At 40.3% G+C, this 26711-nt stretch overlaps 1 protein-coding gene across 3 annotated transcripts in view; it reads right to left on the bottom strand.

Moving 5' to 3' along the window:
• Positions 1-489: 489 nt before the first annotated feature.
• Positions 490-26711, bottom strand: part of SLC25A12 (solute carrier family 25 member 12) — a 92754-nt gene continuing 66532 nt past the window's right edge. For 2 of the 3 annotated variants that reach the window (XM_060106475.1, XM_060106477.1), the window contains 7 exons: positions 24207-24259; positions 23880-23960; positions 7778-7918; positions 5587-5725; positions 2626-2784; positions 2422-2526; positions 490-1127 (listed from right to left, as the gene is read on the bottom strand). In XM_060106475.1, the coding sequence (XP_059962458.1) occupies positions 892-1127; positions 2422-2526; positions 2626-2784; positions 5587-5725; positions 7778-7918; positions 23880-23960; positions 24207-24259 (914 nt within the window). In that variant the 3' untranslated portion in view covers positions 490-891. The remainder of the gene's footprint in view (positions 1128-2421; positions 2527-2625; positions 2785-5586; positions 5726-7777; positions 7919-23879; positions 23961-24206; positions 24260-26711) is intronic. The other variant, XM_060106476.1, reaches the window with a different exon arrangement.

The following is a 26711-nucleotide window of genomic DNA, read 5'->3' on the forward strand; positions in this document are numbered from 1 at the left end:
GAAGGAAAATCCAACTCCATGCATACATTTTGGTGTGCATTTTATTTTTGATTGGAATCATATCCATATGAATGAAAATTGCCAAAGTATTCTTTACTCTTTTGAAAGCTAGGCCCTTGCTTTGCTGTGTCAGAGGAAGGCAAAACTAAGCCAGTAATGCTGGAGACATCCCTGTTTCCATATGCACACGGGCAGGAGAGGAGCTATCTAGGAAACGCCTTTTGATTGGTGAACACAGGAGAATCTATACACACATGAAATATAAATGGAAACATATCAGCACACACACAAGTCATTAACCTGGTCCTCCGGCATCCACTGGCATGCATCTGTTCCAAAGGGTCTCTTCTTCAATGGTCTCAGCACTTTGCCTCATTACGCCTCTTATCAGCAAATACCTTTTTATTCCAGAATGGAAAACAAGCTAGGAATTAAATACATCCAATACTGAATGCTTTATTTCAGTTAAGTCACCAATAAGAGAATGAATTTAATTTTAATACATTTATTTTCGTGTGATTCTTAATAAAGCACTTTCAAAACATTCTGTACATTTCAAGCCACTCAGAACTGCATTACATTCTATAAATGTGATTTGTCGGGATGAGGTGCCAAGATGTCTCTGTACAAAGATGTACAATATGTACAGTCACTATAAGTGCAAGCTGTGCAAAGCAGTCTAGGACAGTAATTCATGCCAAGGCTTAGAAAACATTTCAACACATAAAACTAAGATTCAAACTGCATTGTAGTTTTTTTTCCTGGGCAAATGATTAGTTTATAAACAAATATATGTATATGTCATATAGAAAGAATAGTTTGACCCCTCAGCTCAGTCAGCACCATGCAGCTGACTGGATGCGTTACGGGGCTGCTCTCCTAGGCCTCTCTCTAGGGCGCCATTTTGCCGCACTCGATGGTTGTCTCATCACTGAGCTGCCGCCGCCACCTTTGACTGAACCACAGCAACACTAGGAGGTTTAAATTTGGGGAGATAAAGGCCAAACTTGTTTTCGATGCCAGCAAAAGTGGCTGTGGCGAGTCTGTATCCGCCGATGTGGTCGGGATTGGCAGGAGGAAGGTCTGCGATGCGCGACTTAGGTGTTGGTTCTGAGCCAGAGGGTTTGCTGTTGATAGGGAAAGCCAATGGTTAGTGGGCTCGAGACTGATAAAGATGGAAAACTACTGAACACTTTCAATCTGACCCACGTGCCTCAAAGAAGAGTGTCTGTCCAATGAGTTCCTTGTCATTTATGCTGCGTTAGTCATTATTTACAGCTACTTTGAAAGCAACACATTCACATATTTGATTAAGAAGAGAAATGGCCTCAATTTCATATACATATATAGAACCACAGAAAAGAGACCAGAAAAAATACACTCAAATATTACCACTCTGGGAAGTAGGAATATGGATGATTTTCTCTTTTCTATTTTTCTGTTTTCCCAATTTTTTTACACTAAGCATAAATTAATCATAGAAAATTTACATCTTTCTTTTATTTTGACATAATTTTAAAAGCTTTTTATGTAATAGACTCACGAAGGTTATTACTAAAATTACTTAAATAGATATAATTCTTACTTTTCCAGGATGTAAAAGTATAGAAAAGCCTGGAATTGTGAGACTACTGTTCTTACTTTCTTTGTGTTAAGTCCCTCTACTTCTTGGTTCAACAGCTAATTCCCTACTTGGCTTCTGAGCAGGAAAGGGGTTCACAGGTTTATGAGGAAAAGACTCAGATACAGAATTTGATCTTCTGCTGAAAAGCTGGTAATTGCTTCCTTTGGGTACAACCTTCGCCAGCAAATTCAAGTGATTCCTCTTGTCCACAGCACAAGCTTCAAGTACTAAGCTTCAAAAGGCTCAATTTCTGGCCTAAATGTCACCAGTGATTTTGTCCATGGGCATAACCTCTCTTTGAATTTTTTTTTTTGCAGTAAATCAGTTCTAAGAATGTCTATACCTATCGAATAATAAATTATGGTGAATAATGAAATCTTGGGGGTGTGAAAGGGCTTGACTGAGTCTTAGAAAGTTTACAGAAGTGTAACTAATACCAATTTATATTACTTCTGGAGAAAAGGCCATATATAATAAAATCCAAATAAGGAGCTAAATCCATGAAGCTCAGTATCTGCTTACACTTAGAAGACAGTTATTCACATTACATTTTAATTTGCTACCTCCCTAAACTTTCCCCAAGTAGCTGCTTAATACTTGTACGATGTCACCCTGCCAAGGTCTTACTCCTCCGACACTGAAGCTTCTCAAGTCCACTGTCTGTTTTAAATGTGTTGGTCCTACAGGATCCACCTGTCCTGTCAGTTTCTGTTCCAAAACTGCCTTAGTAGGCTGAACAAAGACCTGTTTTGGGTTTTGGTGCTTTCTTTATAAGGGAGTTGAAAAGCTGCACTTACAGGCCTCCAAAATCAATGTAAAACCACCGCTGAAGAAGTTCATAGGTGACCAAAGTAACACCAAACTGGGGAGAGGATCGAAACACTCGAGCTGAAAGAGAAAGACTGGGGCAGTTAACAGCAGGATGACTATGGCAAAGACAACCAGTGGGTAATGGGACCAGGACCCCAATGCCAGCCTTTCCACATGGCCCCAGCCCCTACCTGCGGTCCCTTTCCAAAATGCAGAGGGCCCTTCTTCCCGGAGTATCTTCCTGAAACAGTCGATGACACCACTGTAGGTCGTTTGGCCAGCGCGGGCGGCCACCTGCAGTCTTGTCTTGATGACATCAGCAGGGGTCACCAGAGAAGCGGCAGGCACACCTTTCAGGAGAAAGGCACATTTAATTCATCCAAAGTGCCTTAACAAAGGATAGACATACTGCTAAAACTAACAATACAATTAGCAGCTTTAACTGGAGGCTTCTTAAATAGATACCTGGGCGCTAATGGAAAAAAGGATCTATAAGCCTATTAGCTGCTTCAATGGGGTCAGAGCAAAGCTCTTTTTTTTTCTTTCTGAATTAGGAGAATCACTCTATATTGCATGATCCTGAAGAACTGTGAGAGGGAAAAAAATGCAGCAGTGTTACTAGGACAATCCCCAAGTGTTCTCCTTTAGGTTTCAATTATTTTACCTCCTTTCTTTTCTTAAATAAGATACAGTATTTTCATGTATAATAGAAAAAATGAGGATATTGCCAATTTAATGAGCTGCTAAATATATCTGATACCAAGCTGTAGTGTTTTTTGCTGATTCCTGTCACCTTACTGTGCAAGGTGCATATCAACACTCATATATCCACTCACCCGTTTGAGGGGCTAACCTGAGAGCTGACTGTGCCCCTTTCAGACATGCTTACATGACAGAAGTCATTACAACTGAAGCAGAGGAGGCCAGGCAAGCAGTTAAGGAACGTAATGGAACTGATCATCAAAAGGCCTTGCCATCCGTCCCCTGTGCCCCAGCTCCCCGGGGCCATGTTAAGATTCAGCAGCAGCAGGACACACGAGATGGATTTCACAACCACACCTTTCACTTATAAAACAAAACAGGGAACAAAGGAGCAAGATGATCTTCCTCAGGGGGAAGAAATTCAATTTGGCCTGAATATCACCGAATGGTCACTAGGCAGATGGAGCTGAGACTCTGGGGGGCGGGGGTTCTGTTAGAGACGATGCAAACATCCCCCCCCAGAGCCCTCTACATTGTTCAGACAGAACTGCCGCCTTTGGAATGTTCTGAATTCTGAATGTTCTCAGTGCCTGCCAGCAAAGCTTTACAGGTAAAAATTAGAACAATTCATCTCTCATTCTGAAAACTGACATCGAATGTCTGTGGGCAAGAAGCTGGTGCTGACAGTTCCATGAAAATGTTTACTTGGTTCCATCAACCACTGGCAAAATGCCTGTCCATGATTAGACTGTTCTTTGCTGCTGCCTGGACAGCAGAGAGGAAAGACTGGGGGGAAGATTTGCTGGCCCTCACTTAAAATGGGGAGGCTTGCATAGCACAGGGAGATCAGCTCGGTGCTTTGTGACCACCTAGAGGGGTGGGATAGGGAGGGTGGGAGGGAGGGAGATGCAAGAGGAAGAGATATGGGAACATATGTATATGTATAACTGATTCACTTTGTTATAAAGCAGAAACTAGCACACCATTGTAAAGCAATTATACTCCAATAAAGATGTAAAAACAAACAAACAAAAAATAAATAAATAAAATAAAATAAAAATAAATAAAATGGGGAGGCGTTGGTGAACACCCAAAAGGAACTGGATGAACACTCGGTGCCAAGACTGAGCAGGCAGCTTTACTGGCTTTCAAATTATAACTGCAAGTGACTGCCCCAAATAAGGGCTCAAGGCTCCCTGGAAGAGTTTCTTGATCATCACAAGTCATTCCCTGTCATCATGGATGAGAAGAGTAACATGCCCACCCAACACCCCTGGAAGCAAGGGCCACACACCACACTCCAGGGAGTGCTCGGGCTATCCTGCTGTACTTAGCCAGCAACCAGAGGAGAAGGTACCCAGTGAGCCACACGGCAGTGCCAGGAGCCAAGTGGTAAGAGCCACCCTAAGCACCTGGGGACAGCCCTGGGTTTGTGTTCATTCACCTTGCTCGTTTCTCTCCCTGATGAGCTGTAATGGGGAGCAAACATGCGCCCTTTCCTTCTTCTGTCACATCTGAGGGCTGGTGCAATAAAGGACGCCTGGTCCTCCCCTGCTATCCCGAGTCAGCTCCCTCACAGCTCAAGAGGAAGGCTGGAGCGTGAGATCAGGAGGAAGCGTCTTAGTACCTTCCTGCACTTGTTGGGCTCCTCTTTCAGATGGAATCTCTTCTGTGCTTAATCTGGTATCTTAGACCTGATGAAGATTTTCATTCGTTTTGTTAACATTTACTGAGCTCCTATTATTACTATGTTGGCCATGTAGGGAAGGCAAGGATGAACAGAATGAAACCCCTGCCCTCAAGGAGCTTCCAGTCCAGTACAGAGGGTAAAACTTATGCAAACCACCATTAATAAAAGACAAAAAGTGTTAAGCGACAGAGAAGAGATGCCAACGGAGTGCAAGGTGGTGTGCTGGGGAAGTACGGCTCACTTTGGTCTCATGAGGACGATGGCAGAAGGAACAGGAACAGCTTCCTGAAGCAAACTCAATTTTGAGCCAAATCGTGTTGATTCCAATATACAGAATTAGAAAGTGAGAGCATGCTTAGACCTGTGCATCAGGATGAGGTACAACAAAGCAACTGGTTTGATGAAGAATTTTTCCACCTTAATGCTTAGCTTGGCTGCACCCAAGGTTTCAGGGGTAGAGGAGGCTAAGAAACATGTTACTGATGAAAGCCCAATTGAGATGGGCAGAGCTAAATTGGCTGGGAGTTGCTACGCAGCGGCATTAAGCTGTTTATCCACATTATGCAAATGTAATTAACTCTCATCAGAATTACAGCACACCTCGCAAAGGAGAAAAAGCGATCATATTTAAACTAAGTCAGATACAAACAATAACCTTTCCAGAAATAAAGGGGGAAAGCACATACAGATTTTGTACTTCTTAAAGAGAATGTAGGGGGAGGCGGGGACTCTTTTGGTTTAAAAAAAAAATTGTAGTTACCTGCCATGGCTCCAGCTGTAAGGAGATATATACCTCCCACGTGTCCGTTTTCATCAGCCAGAAGTAGTTTGCAGTGAGCATAAACAGGAAAATAGATTGCAGAGAAGGGAATGTCTCGGAGGAAGCACGCTTTGGCACCCTGTCACACAGTGAGGAAACAGTGCAAAACAGTTGTGTAAACAAGGTGTGAATGCCCACGAGGGATCCAGGATGACAAGCCTGAGATGTCCCTCAAACAGCATTGGGACTGATGTGAAAGGGAAACGGGAGAACCAGCCAGGCACAGGGAAATAGAGACATTGCTCAAAGTTTGAGAAACACTGGTGGACCCAGGAGTCCTAGAGTTAGTTAACTGGGTAATGATGGTATTCTGACAACTAAGAATTTTTTGGCATTTCCAGTATAGATTCAGATTTTAAGGTTAATAAAAATTCAATGCTCAAATCTCTAGGCTGCTTGTTCTGTTTGGCTTTGGTGAGTGCCAGGGGGAGGGCGTGTGGGTGGGAATAGACTTAGAAACCCAATATTAATAGCTTGATTTCAAAGCAACCAGCAAAGGCAGCCCCCAAAACTAACAAATTACCGATTCAACCCACCTCAGCTTTGAGTCCCTGAAGTACCAGGTAAGAAGCTATGGACAGGAGCAGTGGAAAAGGAAAGTGACTATTTTAGGGAAGCGGAAAAAGAAACTACCAATCTTCCCTCCTCATTCCCCATGTCCTAAACAGCAGAGGACGGGGGAAACCCAGACAAAATACTTTAGCAGGAAATTTCCCTGGGAGTAGAAATCCAGCCAGGTACAGCTTGTCTCAGTGACTGAGGTTGCAATGAACACCTTCCTCAACCCCACTGTTCTACTCCCCAGGCTTTAGCTAGCCAGGCAAAAACTCCATCTTTGGTACTTGTTTCCCCGATGGCTCTGTTTTTAAAAGACAAACTCAAACATTAAAAAAAAAAAAAAAAATTCCTGGGACTCTCTGAAAGATGATACAGAGAGAAACAACTTTAATAAAATCAGCTCTCGGGCTTCCCTGGTGGCACAGTGGTTGAGAGTCCGCCTGCCGATGCAGGGGACATGGGTTCGTGCCCCGGTCCGGGAGGATCCTACATGCCACGGAGCGGCTGGGCCCGTGAGCCATGGCCGCTGAGCCTGCGCGTCCAGAGCCTGTGCTCCGCAACGGGAGAGGCCACAGCAGTGAGAGGCCCACCGCAAAAAAAAAAAAAAAAAATCAGCTCTCAAAGGGAATTCCAAAAAGGATGGAAGTTGGGGGCGGAGGGGAGGGAATATGTACAAAACTCTCTCAGGATAGGCATCATTGGTTTACTGGTCTCCTAAGAGCCTTGTAGCTGTGTGATTCTAATCTAGAGAATTTCTGATTTCCAATTTGTAGCTACAGAAGCCAATTTATACATTTCTACTGTGATGGATCTATAAATAAATCAGATGCTGTGGAAACACATTGTCTGTAAAAGCTAAATTTACATATACTGCCTTTATACCAGGCAAAAGAATAGAAAGAAATATTCTTCCTTGTTTAAGAAAAATAATAGCTTCTGCTCCATTACATCTGATCTGTAGTGATGGGAGTAAGTACACCTGTGGGGAAGGAATCTGTTGACTGGCATTTTGCTGAAGTACAGCACACCCTGGTCTGGTTTGGTTTTGTGTTTTTAAATGGAATTCATTATTGACAAATCCCACCACTTAACTTCTTAAAGACCTGAATCCTACGAAACCCTACTACTGTTTCACTGTGGTCAAATTATTAAGACAAAGAGAAGCTCCTACTGGGAAGATAACAATAGAGATAACTCAGACTCAAAATAAACGTAAGACTATTTTGAAGTCCTAAACCAGCCCAAAAAAGAACACCAAAGAAACTTCCCAAACCCACCGTCAAATAAAAGGCTGTGAGCCTGCAGCCAGCGGGTCTGCAGGGCTGGCCTCCCTGCTGGCAGCTTCATAAAGGCCTGAAGATGACAACAGGAGAGCGTGTTTGTATATCCCACTGCCTCTAATAGAAGTGTCCTGGTTTTTCCTTTTTGTTTGATTTTCTACTCCAGGGACTACCCTGCTGGACAAGATTCCTTTTCCATTTGGCGGGGGAGAAGTCTGGTTCCACATTTTTTCACATTTCTATTGAGTACATTACAACCTCTCTACTGAGATAACCCAAGGGAATCTACCCACCTTGTACAGACCAAAGAGTCCCAGGTCCCGGAGCACATTCAGGGCACTGACCCTGGGTCCTGTGGTGATCTCTCCAGCTACCTGCAGGCGAATCTTGACTATCTCCAGAGGGTTAGTAAAGATGACCTGAGAGCCGCCAGCCTGCAGGCAAGAAAGGAGAGATAGAGCAGATTTCCAAATCAGCCCCACTGGAAGTACAGGCAAGAAAACTCCGGAGATGCCTCCACATTGTACCACTTGACGCTTCCCTCTTCACGGGGGAATGAGAGTCCGATGCTTTGGCCTGTGCTGGAGGGGCTCACAGGGATGGCCCGAAACTCTGTCTCAAGCTTTGTTTCTACTTGAAAGGTCAAGAGTGTTTCCCAGAGCAGTCTTTCCAGGGTTAACCCAGCCATATGCAAAATGGCAGAACTAATAAACTCATTTGGAAAACAAAAGTGAAGCCAGAAGTGGCAGCACGAGAGCCAGTGAAAGGGAAAGAGATGGTAGCGGATTGACTGGTATCTTTTACCAAGCTGGAGCTAAAATTCGGATCTACAACAGTTCCTCTCCTCTTCTTAGCAAGCGTTCTCCTCAGCTCAACCACCTGCTTCTGCTTCACTGGACTGCAGAGCAATTAACACAGAGGTGTTTCTGCCCCACAGAGGTGGCTTAAGTCAAAGGGGAAAGTCTCCTCTAGTTCAAATTCTAAAATGTACTATCCTGAACAAAACTCTGAGACAGATCTACAACTACACCCACAAAAGAAGATAATTTGGAAGGACAATTGCAGTATCATTTCAAGACCAAACCAGAAACACTGTTCAAAGACAAGAGCTGGGAGATGGAACATCTAGTTACCATGAGAATGAGAGGGCAAATCAAAGCCACACTCCACACTCAGCTAGCGGTGGGTGGGTGACTGACAGAGATATTTGAATTTGGCTAATGAAAGTGTATTTGCACCTGAAATCTGTTAACTAGTTGGGGGGGAAATGTTTAACAAAACTGCTACCAACTCCTTTTTTGGTTTCTGTGAGAAAGAAAAAAAGTGTTTATGTGTATGTGTGCACATATGGATATATAAAAATAAATAAAAATTTAAAAATATAAATATATATACATCTCCATTCATGAAGTGAAAAAATCTCATTTGCACACCTTCATCTCAAGTGTAGCTGTTTACATTATATAATCAGAACCACATTCGTATAATCATATTACATTATATAATCATAACTTCACTGTAATAGCGTGTCACATGTGAAACAGGAAACAGGTACCTCACTGGTGATTCTAATTCCACAGGTATGGGTGGACTACAAACAACACCCATAGAACTCACAAGCAGGGGCTTTCCTGGTGGCGCAGTGGTTAAGAATCTGCCTGCCAACGCAGGGGACACGGGTTCGAGCCCTGGTCCAGGAGGATCCTACATGCCGCAGAGCAGCTGAGCCCATGCACCACAACTACTGAGCCTGTGCTCTAGAGCCCACGAGCCACAACTGCTGAGCCTGTGTGCCACAACTACTAAAGCCCATGCGCCTAGAGCCCGTGCTCCGCAACAAGAGAAGCCACCACAATGAGAAGCCTGCCCACCACAACGAAGAGCAGCCCATGCTCACCACAACTAGAGAAAGCCCATGTGCGGCAATGAAAACCCAACGCAGCCAAAAATAAATAAAATAAATTTATAAAAATTTTTTAAAAAGTTATAAAAAAAAATACTCACGAGCAACATTCAATGCCACTTCATTACTCTACCTTCACCCACATTCCCGTTCAATTTTTCTAAAACCCACAGCCCTCCCAGACCCCCTTTTCCAAGGGGGAGCAACAAGTCCCAGCCCATTCTCCTAACTGGCCAGGGGCTATAAACCAACTAAATACTCTTGCTCCAATTCTGATCCCTTATTCCTGTCAACATCCACAACTGCCAACAGTGACACAAGATTCCTTCCCTCTTTGTGAACCGCTTGCTGTCTTGGATTCCTCAGGGCCCTAATCCTCTTTTTGTCCACCAAGCACAGAGGGTGCAGCAATTTGCTGTCTCTCTGTGGACTTCCTGCGACTCCCAACTCGACAAAATCCAGACCACTGGCACACAGGCCCCTGAATGATGACTGACCCAATTTTACGTGTTGGTTTGCCTGTGTTTCTCTCTCTTTTAATCTAGGGCACTGCCGGCAGGAGGAAGTATTTCAATGTTTCAATCGAAGCAAACAATACTTTCAAAAGGATTGCTGGGTGAAAAATTATGTCAAAATGATAATCCAAGTAATTGCTCCCCGTAGCTAGCATTAAAGACCAAACAAATCGAAAAAGTTTACTACTTCCCTGAAATCTCTTGTTTAAATAATTGTTGCAAAGGCTGTCTTTGGGAAAATGCACTTTATGCTCTCAACTAAAGCAGATTAAATTTTAAAAAGAACCAATTTTTATTATAATCCCCGAAATCTGCCACCACCAGATGATGTCAACCCCTGGGCGCCACTCATTAAACGTGGATGTTATGTTTAAATAAATACAAGGTTCTTTCATGTTTTTAACCATTAGTAAATTATAACATCCTGCAGAGCAGGAATACTCCAACTAGCACTCCCCCCAGCCACAGCTCCCTCCTCCTCCTCGCTCTCTCACAGACCCTTTTGGAAATAACTGCCAGTTTACTGAGGTTTGTATTTCTTTAACAACTCTTCAAATTTCTTTCTACGGGTACATGTAATAGGCTTTCAGTTAAAACAGTACAACTAAAAGAAGGAAACACAAACACATTAACCACTGCATGCTTTGAAGATCTGTTACCCAGCACATATACTAAGTCCCAGCAACTCAATGGAAACAACCACAAAATTAAACACATATATATATATATGAAATATGAAAAATGAGTGTGTAAACAATGAAACAATGACACTATGATCAAGGCACACACCGTGAGTTTGTTTCACACCTATGTATGTACTCTACTATGATTGAAGGAGAAAATTTCTACTAATTTCACCGTCTGTATATGCTTTAAAAATTAATAATCATTTTTAAGAACTTTATGATAGACCTAGGAATATGTAGATAAATACTATTCCAGATGAAATGGAACAAGACCCCATGGGGCACTCTTAGGTAAAAATCCTTTCTGGGTCCCCTGTTTCTAGTTTGTAGGCTTCATTCAGCCTCCTTGACCTTCCCTTAGTTCCAAAGGGCAGATTCAAACAGTTGCTTTTCAGGGAAGGGAGGGAACACAGAAACAAAGCAGGAGCAATCAAGAAACAATACTGCAGCCATGCGGCAGGTTCCTGATGCCTCCTCAAGGAATATATGTAACAAAATACCTTTGAGTTCTTCTGCAGGAACTAAGGCCGCTACCCAGGTGGAGGATGTTAACTTCAGGTTGAGCACAGGATTCCTGGAATACTGCCTGGTTATCTCACCACCAACCAATCAGAAGAAAGGTACACAGTGGAAGATAAGGAAGACTCTGACCCCCTCCCCAAATGATTCACCCTTTAAAAACTTTCATGGTTGAGCAGAATATTTGAAGGTGGTTTTTGGACACGAGTCTGCCTTCTGCCCAGACTGCTGGCCTCCTAAAGCAACCTTTCCTTTTCCAACCAACACTTGCCTCTCAAGGTACTGGCTTTCAAGAGGGGAGCAGCTGAACCTGACTTCAGTAATACAGAAACACTGAGTAATAAAGATTGCTATCTAATTTGTTTAAAACTTTGGATATTTTATAACACTTGAAGGAAAACATACAAGGCAAATACAGATTGTCCTTTTTTAAACGCTGAGGTTAACCACTCTCATACATATTAAACTGGGAACAGGGGGCAGGGGGAATAAGATCTGCAATTAATTCAGTCACTCTGGTAAGAAATGTAGTGACAAAGAACAAGGATTATGATGTTATCACATCCTTAACTTTTTCCCCTCTGAGAAACAAACACCAGGAAAGTATCATTTCTCCTCTATATTAAGATGCTACTAATTGTTAAGTGGTATCCTGAATTTAATAACAGCTTTCCACAGGGAAAAAACACTACTTACAGTAAATACAATCACTTAATATACAGAATTTCAGAAATGTCAAATTGTGAAATATATAGTAACTTTTCAATAAAAAAGTACCTGTATTTTTACAAATATGCTAACGTTTGCTATTCTAAAAAGCAATAAAATTAAACAGAAAAAAAATTTTAAATGCCCATAAGTAAACAGTTAAGTAGAAATAATTATATGCTCTTAATCAGGCAATAAGATTAGGTAATAAATCATGCCAAGTGACATAAACAGAACATAAAGTATTAGGTACCCATTGATTACAAATATATCAAAATTTACCTAAGTTTATCAAAACCAGAATAGCTTTAGAGATGAAAACATTGGTTGCTCCCCTGGAAGGAGAAATAAATAGCTAGGAGAAAGAATTTGCAAAGCATATGCTATTGTATCTTTTAAATTCTGAATCATATGAATGTATTAACTATTCAAAAACAAAAAAACAACCCCCCCATGAGCACCACAAATAAGAAACAGAACTGGCCTTAGAAACAATGGCTCTTTTTACATACTAGGTCCTCTCTCACACATTCTTTCCCATGGTAAACTTGGTAATTCATACACTTTAAATGAATTTTTAAAAACTAGTTAGCACTTGTTATCTGTGGATCCAAAACTTTTAAAAGGCTTATCAACATATACATATATGAACATCAAAAAAATCTAACCAATTAAAGCTAGTGATCTGAAATAATAGACACCAAGATAAATAAAATTTCAGGTTAAAGCATGATGATACGCAACTATGACATAAATATATATGGACGTTTAATGTGTGTGCGTATGTATGTGTGTTCATGTTAAGTATGCAAGCATAAAGTTAAGACCACACTGGTTCCTGGGAATGGGAGCTGGAGAAACTATTTCCAAACAGCTCTTTACAGAGATGTGCAAGCTCAGCTTGCCAAGAAAGACATGGCTTAGGGAGCTGGCTAGCTACCAACTGTGGCTCCCAGGATTAGTAAATGCTCCAACTAACAAGTGGACCTCTTGCTGCACCTATATGGGCATGGGTATGGGTGTGTGTGTGTGCCCATGTGCACATATAGGCCAAAGACAGAAGAGTAGAAAGATTCCAGGTTTGGAAGGCTGTTGACCTATATGGTTGTTAGCTTTGTAACCTTAGATAGGTCATAACCTTTCTATTCCTTGTTTTCCTAATATGACAACAGAGATTCCAACAACCTCACAGAGTTCTTGTGCACTAACCTAAGGTGAGAGCGCTATGCAGATTGAAAGCAAAATACCAAGGGAAGGGATTTGTTCTCCAGTAGGTATGTTCATACAGGGCTATGAAAACACCTGCAGCATAATGGGGTTACATCAGTCCTTTGTTGAGCAATAAATACATTTTGAGTTTTATGACTTATCCATTCAGAAGTATCTACTCCCTGAAAGAGGTAATGTGATCAGTCAGGTAAGTGCTCTGGCTAAATTTAACAACATAAGAACCAGAGAGATGATTAAAAAATACATGTAGGTCAGTCCCTTTAGACTTTTAAACTTCCTGCTTTGCTGACTCAGAAAGACATTAAATTTTTTCCCACTTAGGTTTATGAATGTGTCTAAAAAACTCTACATCATCTTTTTCTTTTATAAAAACAACACAGAGACTATTAAGATAATTAATAGGCAAGTCACAGCCTGGGAAAAATATTCATAACACATACACCTGACAAAGGACTGTATCCATGATTTATAAAGAACTCCTACAAATCAATAACAAAATATGAATAACCTAATAAAAACAGGCAGAAGACTGGAACAGATACTTCACTGAAAAAGATGTAAAAAGCCAATAAACACATGAAAGGATGCTCAATACCTTTAGGCATCAGGGAAATGCAAATTAAAACCACAGCAAGGGGGCTTCCCTGGTGGCGCAGTGGTTGAGAGTCCGCCTGCCGATGCAGGGGACACGGGTTTGTGCCCCGGTCCGGGAGGATCCCACATGCCGCGGAGCGGCTGGGCCCGTGAGCCATGGCCGCTGAGCCTGCGCATCCGGAGCCTGTGCTCCGCAACGGGAGAGGTCACAGCAGTGAGAGGCCCGCGTACAGAGAAAAAAAAAAAAAAAAAAACCACAGCAAGATATCACTTCACACCAAGCAGAATGACTAAAACAAAAAGACTAAAAATATCAAACATTGTTGAGGATGTGGAGTAACTGGAATATTTGTACACTGCTGATGAGACTGTAAAATGGTCCACCCACTTCAAAGAACCAACAGGCAGTTTCTTTTAAATTGAACATACATCTACCCTAGTCTACTCTTAGTCACCCAAGAAAAATGAAAACATATGTTGACAAAAATATTTGTACAAGAATGTTTATAACAACCTTATTTATAATAGATAAAAACTGGAAACAACCCAAATGTCCATCAATAGAAGAATGGACAAGCAAATTGTAGTTAATTCATACCACGGAATAATGCTCAGTAAAATCAAACACAAATAAACAAAAAACCCAATACTGATACCCACACAATAACAAGGATGACTCCTGAAAACACTCTGTTAAGCAAAAGAGGCCGACAATAAAAGAATGCATTTCGTGTGCGCTGTTGATATGAAATCCAAGAAGGAACAAAACTGTTGACAGAAATCAGAACAGTGGCTGCCTGGGGGAGGGGAGGAATGATTGACTGGAAAGAGGCATGAATTAATTTTCTAGGGTGAAATGTTCTTTATCTCACTCTTGAGTGGTGATTTCATGGGTGTATACAATTGTTAAAACTCATTAAGCTGACAGCTAAGTTTTTTTAATACATTAATTATACCTAAATAACATATATATGTATATATATTCAGATATATGCTAAATTTCTATGATATATATCTATGTAATATTTTAAAAAAAGAAAGAAAAGCCACTACAAATTTGAATGGGCTCATCTAGATTTATTTTGACACATGGAGAAGGCCTTGATTTGATTCCCTAAGAGCATTATAGAACAAAAGGAGTTGGTCTTTTCTTTAAAATCAAAATATTTGGGTGTACATGAAAACTGCAGCATATATTAGCTGTGTGATCTGGGATAAGAGTTAGCCTGTCTGAGCTTCTGTTTCTCATCTACCCATTTTATAGGAGGTGGTAATAGTGCATGTTAAAGTAACTGGAAAATTCTAAGTTGACAACAAAGTATTGATATTATTCCTGCACACAACAGATACCATAATTAAACACTCAATTATATATATATATTTTTAAAATAAATTTATTTATTTTCATTTATTATTTTTGGCTGTCTTGGGTCTTTGTTGCTACCCACGGGCTTTCTCTAGCTGTGGCGAGCAGGGGCTACACTTCATTACGGTGCGTGGTCTTCTCATTGTGGTGGCTTCTCTTGTTGCGGAGCATGGGCTCTAGAGCACGTGGGCTTCAGTAGATGCAGCTCGTGGGCTCTAGAGCACAGGCTCAGTAGTTGTGGTGCACGGGCTTAGTTGCTCCACAGCATGGGGGATCTTCCCGGACCAGGGATCGAATCCGTGTCCCCTGCATTGGCAGGTGTATTCTTAACCACTGCGCCACTAGGCAAGCCCTAAACACTCAATTATATTTATGTCTGATATGGACATGTAATATATGTATGTGTAACATATATGTATACATTTATACATATATAAAGGGAGGATGCTCATAAGCATCCATAACAGATATTTACTGAGTAACTGTATCCAAATGCATACACTCTTATCTCATCCCCACCTAAAGAAGGGTGGAGAAATTATTAAATCTAAAGTTCGAGTTACAGATACAACAACAAAAAAATCATATCACATCTAAATCATAAATTCTGAACTATTAAAGTCTTTTTTGAGAAGATTTTAATATAGATATAAAATAGGTTTGGTTAATGTTCCCAATGAAGATTTAAAATTTGAAAACACACACTCTGTTTATAATTCTGTTCCCAAAGGTTATATCTATTTCCAAAGTGAGAAGCTCTGCTGTGATTTTCTGCTGCCCTTAGAAAGTGAGAGTATTTCTAATCAGGAAGTCAGAGCCAACAAAACTTCCATCTGGTTTAAAAAATAATGTGCATGATATGGTCACCTTATCTATGGTAAAGGAGGAAAGAATATACAATGGAGAAAAGACAGCCTCTTCAGTAAGTGGTGTCAGAAAAACTGGACAGCTCCATGTCAAAGAATGAAATTAGAACATTTCCTAACACCATACACAAAAATAAACTCAAAATGGATTAAAGACCTAAATGTAAGGCCAGACACTATAAAACTCTTAGAGGAAAACATAGGCAGAACACTCTATGACATAAATCACAGCAAGATCCTTTTTGACCCACCTCCTAGAGAAATGGAAATAAAAGCAAAAACAAACAAATGGGACCTAATGAAACTTAAAAGCTTTTGCACAGCAAAGGAAACCATAAACAAGACGAAAGACAACCCACAGAATGGGAGAATATATTTGGAAACTGAGTAACTGAGAAAGGATTATCTCCAAAATTTACAAGCAGCTCATGCAGCTCAATATCAAAAAAACAAACATCTGAATCCAAAAATGGGCAGGAGACCTAAATAGACATTCCTCCAAAGAAGACATACAGGTTGCCAACAAACATGTGAAAGGTTGCTCAACATCACTAGAGAAATCATTAGAGAAATGCAAATCAAAACCACAATGAGGTATCACCTCACACCAGTCAGAATGGCCATCATCAAGAAATCTACAAACAATAAATGCTGGAGAGGGTGTGGAGAAAAGGGAACACTCTTGCACTGTTGGTGGGAATGTAAATTGATACAGCCACTATGGAGAACAGTAGGAAGGTTCCTTAAAAAACTAAAAACAGAACTACCATATGACCCAGCAATCCCACTACTGGGCATATACCCTGAGAAAACCACAAATCAAAAAGAGACATGTACCACAATGTTCACTGCCGCACTATTTACAATAGCCAGGACATGGAAGCATCCTAAGTGTCCATCAGCAGATGAATGGATAAGGAAGATGTGGCACACGTATACAATGGAATATTACTCAGCCATAAAAAGAAACGAAATTGAGTTATTTGTAGTGAGGTGGATGGACTTAGAGTCTGTCGTACAGAGTGAAGTTAAGTCAGAAAGAGAAAAACAAATACCATATGCTAACACATATACATGGAATCTAACAAAAAAAAGGTTCTGAAGAACGTAGAGGCAGGACAGGAATAAAGACGCAGATGTAGAGAATGGACTTGAGGACACGGGGAGGGGGAAGGGTAAGCTGGGACGAAGTGAGAGAGTAGCACTGACATACATACACTACCAAATGTAAAATAGATAGCTAGTGGGAAGCAGCTGCATAGCACAGGGAGATCAGCTCAGTGCTTTGTGACCACCTAGAGGGGTGGGATAGGGAGGGTGGGAGGGAGACACAAGAGTGGGGGGATATGGGGATGTATGTATACGTATAGCTGATTCACTTTGTTATACAGCAGAAACTAACACAACATTGTAAAGCAACTATACTCCAATAAAGATGTTAAAAAATATATATAATGTGCGTGCATACGTGTGTGTGTGTGTGTTCATGTCTGTACATGCACAAAAGCACGTCTATAAAAGCATTAGGAGGAAATATACTGAAATGTTGACAATGAAAAATAAAACTTTCATTTGGTAATATCTCTGCTCAAAGCAAAACACTGGAAAAAATTAAGGTTAAAAATTTGTGTGAAAGGGCCTCCCTGGTGGCGCAAGTGGTTGGGAGTCCGCCTGCCGATGCAGGGGATACGGGTTCGTGCCCCGGTCTGGGAGGATCCCGTATGCCGCGGAGCGGCTGGGCCCGTGAGCCATGGCCGCTGAGCCTGTGCGTCCGGAGCCTGCGCGTCCGGAGCCTGTGCTCCGCAGCGGGGGAGGCCACAACAGTGAGAGGCCCGCATACCGAAAAAAAAAAAAAAAAAAAAAAAAAAAAAAAAAAAATTTGTGTGAAAGATCAAAGACCTAAATGTAAGATCTAAAACTATAAAACCCTTAGAAGAAAATAGAGGTATAAATCTTCATGATCTTGGATTAGGCAATGACTTCTTAGATAGGACACAAAAAGCACAAGCAACGAGAAAATATAGATAAGTTGGACTTCATTAAAATCAAAGTCCAGTTCTTCAAAGGACACAGTCAAGAAAGCGAAAAATATTTGCAAATCACGTATCTGGTAAGGTACACTAAATATATACAGAACTCTTGTGTGTATACAGAATACCCTAAATACATATAGAACTCTTACAATTCAATAATAAAAGACGAACAGGGCTTCCCTGGTGGCACAGTGGTTGAGAGTCCGCCTGCCGATGCAGGGGACACGGGTTCGTGCCCCGGTCCAGGAAGATCCCACATGCCGCGAAGCAGCTAGGCCCGTGAGCCATGGCCGCTGAGCCTGCGCGTCCGGAGCCTGTGCTCCGCAACGGGAGAGGCCACAGCAGTGAGAGGCCCGCGTACCGCAAAAAAAAAAAAAAAAAAAGACGAACAACCCAGCTAAAACATGGGCAAATATTCTGAACACATTGTTCTCCAAAGATAAACAAATGCTAGTACATTCATGAAAAGATGCTCAACACTGTCAGTCATTAGATCACAGTAAGATACCACTTCATACCACTAGGATGGCTATAACGAAAAGACATAATAATAAGTATTGGCAAGAATGTGGAGAAATCAGAACCCCCATACATTGCTGGTAGGATTGTAAAATGGTGCAGCCACTTTGGAAAACAATCTGGCAGTTCCTCAAAATACTAGTTAGAGTTACCATATGACCCACCAATTCCTCTCCTAGGTATATACACAAGAGAAATGAAAACATATGTCCACAAAACTTCTTACATGAATGTTCATAGCAGCATTATTCATAACAGCCAAAAGGTGGAAACAACCCACGTGTTCAACAATTGATGAATGGATAAAAAAAAAAAGTGGTATTATCTATATAATGAAATATTATTCAGCAATAAAAAAGGCCTGAAATACTGATACATACTACAACATGAATAAACCTTGAAAATGTTACACTAAGTGAAAGAAGCCAGACACAAAAGGCCATATATTGTTTGATTCCATTTATATGAAATGTCCAGAAATGGTGACTCTATAGAGACAGAAAGTTTATGAGTAGTAGCCTAAGACTTGATGGGGAGAGGGCGGGAAAATTGGAAGGCAATAGCTAAAGGGTACTAGGTTTCTTTTGGGGACGGGAATGTTCTATAATTGACTATGGTGATAGTTGCACAGCTCTGTGAATACACTCAGAACTGCTGAATTGTACACTTTAAGTGTGGGGAATTGTATGATATGTGAACTCTATCTCAATAAAGCTGTTATTTTAAAATTTTTTCCTGAAACATAGCAAGCATTTGATGAATGAGAGAATGAATGAAAGACTGAACGAATGGAAACATAAACTAAGTATGAAAGAATATAGATTAGAGACAGAAGGGGCTTGAATCTCAATTTTTCCATTTACTAAGTGCTTGATTTCACTGAGCTTTTAGTTTCTTCGACTCTAGCTGGGAATAATAATGAGATAATGCCTATAAAGTGTTCAGTCCAGTGCAAGAGGCTCAAGAAACGGTAGCTATTATTACAATGAATTATAATCATAAGCACATATTTTCTTTGGTGACATGTAGAAATGAAGCAAATAACAATAAGGAATTCTACTTTCAAACTACCACAGTGGAATATGATTAGATACAAGATTAGGTTTTATCTGGTGAGAATGGTCAGAACTACCCTTTTTCTATGAGATATAAACATTTCCTAAGTCTAGTTCCTTGCACAGGAAGAAACTCTAAATCCTTCTCAGCCTTGACAGCTTGTTGCATGAGAATGAATAAATGGAAGAAAGAATGAATGAAAACATACCAAATGTGAGTTAATAGAGATTTGGAGACAAATGTGGTTTGACTCTCAACTTTGCCATTCACCAAGTGCTAGATCTCTCTCAGGTTTTATTTTCTTCAACTCCAATTGGGAATAATAATGACAGAACGCCTATAAAATGTTCAGCCCAGCAAGAAAAGTCCCTACAGCTCATTAGCATTCTAGCAGATTAGAGCTACAGTAAAAGCAAAAACCAGCATCAATGATAATAGTAATACTGTAGTTAAGCTGAGTGGTAGGCTCATGGATGCTCATTTTATTATAACTTTTTGTTTATATAATGTGTTCTCTTTTACATATATCTAATATCACATACTTTTAAAAACAGATCACAAAATAAAACAAACAACAAAAAAACACATAGTGCTTAAGGACTGGATATTTTCATTTCTTGGTCACCTCAATGATCTAGTTAGTGTACATCATATTTCCTAAAGGACGGCACAGTCATTTTCAGAGCAGTAGAATTTCCCTCCCATATGTAGGGAACTCAAGACCCTAGTCCTAGCTGATTCTTCTGCTATGGAAAAAAAATCTATGAAGTCAATACTAACTGCTCAGTTTGAGCCATTTCTTCTGAATTAATCTGCATTAGGTCAACACATTAGGTATTGGGTTGGCAAAAATGTTTGTTCAGTTTTCTCCGTAAGATGGCTCTAGTAACACTTAGTTGCCTTTAACGTCACTCAAAATAATTTTGTTAGATTGTAAGTGACAGCTGTCATATCAGCGTGCATTTAAAAAAAGACTTATCAAAATTGGTGAATTTTTGTGTAGGCATTTTAATATTGAAGATGGAAGAAAAAAAGCAACATTTTCGGCCTATTATGCTTTATTTATTATTTCAAGAAAGGTAAAAGCGTAACTGAAACGCAAAAAAAGATTTGTGCAGTGTATGAAGAAGGTGCTGTGACTGACTGAACGTGTCAAAAGTGGTTTGCAAAGTTTCGTGCTGGAGATTTCTCTCTGGACGATGCTCCATGGTTGGGTAGAGCAGTTGAAGTGGATAAGATCAAATCGAGACACTGAGAACAATCAACATTATACCATGCAGGAGATAGCCGACATACTAAAAATAACCAAATCAAGCACTGAAAATCATTTGCACCAGCTTGGTTATGTTAATCGCTTTGATGCTTGGGTTCCATGTAAGTTAAGCGAAAAAAACCTTCTTGACCGTATTTCCGCATGCAGTTCTCTACTTAAACGTAATGAAAATGTTCGTTTTTAACACAAATTGTGATGGGTGATGAAAAGTGGATACTGTACAATAATGTGGAATGGAAGAGATTGTGGGGCAAGCAAAATGAACCACCACCAACCACACCAAAGGCCAGTCTTCATCCAAAGAAGGTGATGTTGTGTATATGGTGGGATTGGAAGGGAGTCCTCTATTATGAGCTCCTTCTGGAAAACGAAACGATTAATTCCAACAAGTACTGCTCCCAATTAGACCAACTGAAAGCAGCACTCGACACAAAGCATCTAGAATTAGTCAACAGAAAAGGCATAATCTTCCAACAGGATAACGCAAGACCATATGTTTCTTTGATGACCAGGCAAAAACTGGTACAGCTTGGCTGGGAAGTTCTGATTCATCCGCCGTATTCACCAGACATTGCACCTTCAGATTTCCATTTATTTAGGTCTTTATAAAATTCTCTTAATGGAAAAAATTTCAATTCTCTGTAAGACTGTAAAAGGCACCTGGAACAGTTCTTTGCTCAAAAAGATAAAAAGTTTTGGGAAGATGGAATCATGAAGTTGCCTGAAAAATGGCAGAAGGTAGTGGGACAAAAGGGTGAATTCATTGTTCAACAAAGTTCTTGGTGAAAATGAAAAACGTGTCTTTTATTTTTACTTAAAAACTGAAGGGACTTTTTGGCCAACCCAATACATCTTTAAAATTGAGTGATGTTTGGAAAAACAGCTGCACTCCTCTCACCTGGTGGCACTGACAGCATTCAGCCAAACACCCACAGGACACTCCACATTCTATCACCACCCATACCCAGGATCCTGAGGGTTGGGTTCTCCTGATCAGCCTCACGGGCAGCCACTCTTCCCAGTGTTTATCTGGTGGCTGCTTACCATGTTTCATTCAGCAAAAAGAGTATTCCTATATTCCACGGTGCCTGATATTCTATCAGCAGAGACTCATCCTTTTTGTTTAAGGTTATTCTCTGTTGAAATATGTAGACTTTCGGGAGAAGTAGCAGATTGTGCTTTAACAATCATTTATACTGTAGTGTGATTGAATTCATCAGTAGAAACTCAATAATTTACATTTTCTTTCCTCCCTGAAATGAAGATATGTAGAGGAAAGAGGGAAGCAGAAAGTGTTTGTGGTGAAGAACTGCATACAACCTAATCATCCTCCTATAGCCCAACCTGCCTATTTTTCACGCTGTCAATTTCCAGCTAGACAATCCATCGAAGCATCCAGAAATGAGTCAAAGCTTCCAGAAATAAATCTCTTAAGGAAGAGATTTAGGGCTTCCCTGGTGGCGCAGTGGTTGGGAGTCCGCCTGCCGATGCAGGGGACACGGGTTCGTGCCCCGATCCCGGAAGATCCCACATGCCGCGGAGCGGCTGGGCCCGCGAGCCATGGCCGCGGAGCCTGTGTGTCCGGAGCCTGTGCTCCGCAACGGGAGAGGCCACAGCAGTGAGAGCCCCGCGTACAGCAAAAAAAAAAAAAAAAAAAAGGAAGAGATTTAGACTGTCAGCACAACCCTCGAGGCACTCCAGACTTCAAGAGAAATTCCCAAAGTTCAAACCTAGAAACAGGGTCAATACCTAGGAAGAACAAAGGAACCAAATACCTGATTATAATTTAACCACTTAGGTCACGTGTCAGACAAGGGAACAAGTCAGGCTCATGGGCAAAAACCTCTGGATATCACAAATGGAAACAAATAATTAGCTACATGGAACACAGAGAGCATGACTTGGAAGATTTCTGACAGATGTACACAGTGTTGCAGCAAAGCTGAGTTAGGAAATTTCTTAACCAAATTAAAACTAAAACCACTGAGAAAAAGAATATTTATGATACGCAATGGTTCTTTCATTAGAAGAAAAACACTTACAGCATCTAATTGGGGCAAAGGAAGAGGAGAAACAACAGTAAGAACTAAGCAAAGGTCTTAGTCTATGTCCATTATTTGTCCTCCATGAAAAAAGTTAGCCAAAGACATGAGTTTTCTCCCTGAGAATGCACTTGGGCATGTGTGCAGGTATAGCGGCAAATGCACGTAAGTACACACCTGTGCGTGCACGCACACACACACAAAGAGAATGCGCCAAGCTACCTCTTCCATAAGAACTTTGGTTGCAGAAAGATGAGGACCCAGGTATGTGCCAGGCTGACAAATATCATGAAGGAGAATCCAGAGCACCCTCTCTCTCTGACCCTCAGGGAATCTCCTCTGAATTAAAAGCTGCAAAGGTCACTGACCTCATCACCTCAGGTTCCACAAGCAACTGAGGAGGGTTTAGCCAAGACTGTCAGCCAAGTCAACTGGAAGTCATTAAGGGTTTCAGGGACAAAATGGACTAAATAAATCTTTAAAAAAATCATGTACTACCAAATGTGAAAGGAACACCACAAATAAGATGAGTTGAGCTGCAAACTTAGATTTGAGAATTAGTCTAAATCCAATGTCATGCTCACACTTTAAAGACAGAATCTCTGAGTTCAGAATTGTCAATAGCTTCAACATAGTTATGGTTGTTTACTCTGGTCCCTAAAAGGAGGAAAATTATAATTATACCACAATGGCTTACTCAATCCTACACCAAAAATACAAGGGTCCAATTAATCAGTCACCTCACACTTATTTTAAAGTTCCAGTCAATATAAATATAGGGTAACTTTATCCACTATTCTGTTTTCTGTGGTATTTAAAAAGAAACAGAATTAGAACTCTAAAAAGTGTAAAAGGTAAAGTTTTAGGAGCTTCTAAGAATACTACCTCTACAAAAATACCTCTTTTCTGCCTCAAAACCAGTGAGATTATGCAATGAAATTTTTAAAATCATTCCTTATTATCACTGAGAAAATCTGCTTAGAGTCCCTTGAGTTCAGGGGGCATGTCACTCAGATAGTATATCCAGTGTGCAAAAATCCTAAGGAACATATTTGCCATGAGAAATCATCAGTATTAATACTTACACAACCTCCAGCAAGGATTTCTGCTAAAAGTGGAATGGAGCCATCTCTCCTGGTAAATTTGTCCCGGACAAAATCATTGACCTAATTAGAAAGACAACATCAGTTAACCAGAATTCCCAATCATTACCTTTAGTGGTACATTACTGGTTTTCTCAAATCAGCAAAATATTTGTCTCATATAAAATTTAAAATTAGCAAATGACTACAAATAAGTTTAAAATTTTACAAGTGCCTTGATAGTGTGCTAGTCTTACCAGCATAAGTTTTCACTTTTGGCTTAATGATAATCTAAACAAATGACATAAATTCAATGAGAAAGAAACTTACAGTCAGTTTAATGGCCTTTTCTGGAGCAACCCCTATAAGTTGTGGTATCAGACCTAGGTAAACAGAGAGAATTGTTAGCAGTATAGATGTACTAGACGTGAATACACAAGCCCAACAAGGTGGTTTTCCCCATATTATTTACCCATCAAACATTTTAGGGTTTTTATTAAAATGGGAAAAGTGGCTTATCCTAAAAACTATGCATATGTATATAATAATTATTCATGTCAAAACAATGTTATACTTCTTGAGCCTATAAATCCTTTTCTTAAGCATGCCTCCTTTAAAGCCTGGTTATCTAACACTTCCCAAAAAGTATGAGGAAGGAATGGAACACATGGATCTTGTCTACTCCCAGAACACTGCCAATAGCAGTGAAACCAGATTACCTCCCTTTACAACCAACAACATACTAACATACACAGACACTTTAGAGAAGCCAATGTTGTATGCTTCGAAAAGCTCTGCAAAGTGTCTTGTTAAGTAGACCCAGATTTTGCCACAAATGATGCTACCTGCGTAATAGCATACAGTGGCTTGGCTATTACAGAAAACCACTCCCATCATTTTCTCTTTACAGAAACCCAGAATTCGGTACTCATTTATTTAAAAGAAAGCCAAAACTGCAAAGAAAAATGCAGTTTTAAGTAACATTTAATGGGTATCTTCTACAAGCAAAAACAGCCCATTGTTAGCCTATTTGCTAATATATGTCAAACTTAAGACATTTCAAAAGATTTCTCCTAAAACAAAGGAAATCATTATTCTTAGAAAGTTAAATTTTCCAGGCTGGCTGCAAAAGAAAAAATATATAAACAACTCAACATCTGTAGCTATTCATAGGGCTCAACTTTCTAAAGCACACAGATTATCCAAATCGTTAAAATACATTTTTTGCATACATCTTTTAAAGATGCTAACAATAAACATACTATATCCTTTAAATCACCCAGCCAAGGGGAAGCTATGTATGTGTTTGCATGCTCGCTGCTGATCTTAAGCCTACTTTGAGGATACTGCTGAGTGATTTTCTACAAGTTGAGAGCCAGCAAGTAATCGTACATACAGCCTACTGTCAGTCAAACTGAATTATCAGTGACAAACACAAATGTGCACACACCTTTAATGGGTAGCAAACTGATTTAAAAGAATAAATCAGCAGATGGCAGTCTTAACTTTCTAACTCTTATGATTATCAGGCCCTATTACTTTTAATCTGACTCCCATACAACGGTGTCAGCATGTGTGTTTGTTTTACTACTTGCCTCAATAAGGCTCACGGAATGTTAATAAAGTACTGATTTATGTCATTTTATCATTGTTGACTATAAAGAAATTTAGGCTAATCTGTCAATAAATTTGTCCATCATCTGACAAAATAATGGACCACTTCTAAGCAATATATGACAATCTCAACAATCACAGTGTTCAGGTACAGGACTCCTACAATCTCTCACTTAAAGGACTGATTTTATCAGCTCACATTCTGAATCAAGCTAATGATCCCTTCACACCCTTCACCCCCAACTTGCTATATTGGACCCATTTAATTAACATGATATCTCTCCCAAATGAAATCTTCTGTAAGCATCCATCCATTGAGAAGGCTAAACTGTGTGGTGTATGTCTAGGTTCCTTCTCTTTTAAAGTATACCAAGGAAGAAGAAAGATTCTTACTCAACAAAGAAAGACTGGAGATGTCAAAGAAGAAAACCACCGTAGTGCCACTTAACCCTCAGATTCCCTATTAAATAAAATCTAGATATGCAGAGTTTAATATTGTCTAAAACAAGCACTCACATGCACAGATCTGCATTCTAACAATGCACACCTCTTCCCATGGAGTAAATGTCGTACAGCTAGAATTCAGACGGGCTAGAGTTCTGCATATCTGAATAAAATTCATCACATTCTTTCTCAGGGGCAGGGTATTGAGCCTAGTTTGATTCCAGAACAACTCTCTTCTCTTGTTCTATACACAATGCCCAAAATGAACATCCTCAGGACCCTCTCCTTCAAGTATAAGTATATTAGAACTACATTTTCACTTGAGTATCTGCACATAATGCCAATCAGAAGTGTTTTTCCTCCTGGCCATGAGCATAAAGCTTTGCTCAGGCCCAGTTTTTCTTTCCGAGGAAGAGGCTCTAAGCCAAACAGTTCAGCAGAGCTCAGAATGAGCTCAGGATTAATGGGACTGTGTGTGCAAACAAACAAGTACAGTAAATTACATAAATGCCCTGGAACTGAGCATGTAGAAAGTTTTTCAAAGAATTCTAAGTGGCGCCCAAAGGGATTAAAAAATTAATCTCCCTCCCAAAGGAAACCCTAAATTCTAATGTGAAAACATGTACATGAAAGTCTCCCTCTCCTAAGAGAACAAGTTCCTACAAAGCCGATGGGGGTGGGGAGGATTCTGCATGGGGCTTGCTGCCTCTGATGCCGACAGCAGTGTGCTCAGCTTAGAGTTGGTGGTAACATTCCCTGCAAAAGAAAATCTCTCTG

Source organism: Mesoplodon densirostris, chromosome 8 (genome assembly GCF_025265405.1).
Source record: "Mesoplodon densirostris isolate mMesDen1 chromosome 8, mMesDen1 primary haplotype, whole genome shotgun sequence".
Lineage (NCBI taxonomy): Eukaryota > Metazoa > Chordata > Mammalia > Artiodactyla > Ziphiidae > Mesoplodon > Mesoplodon densirostris.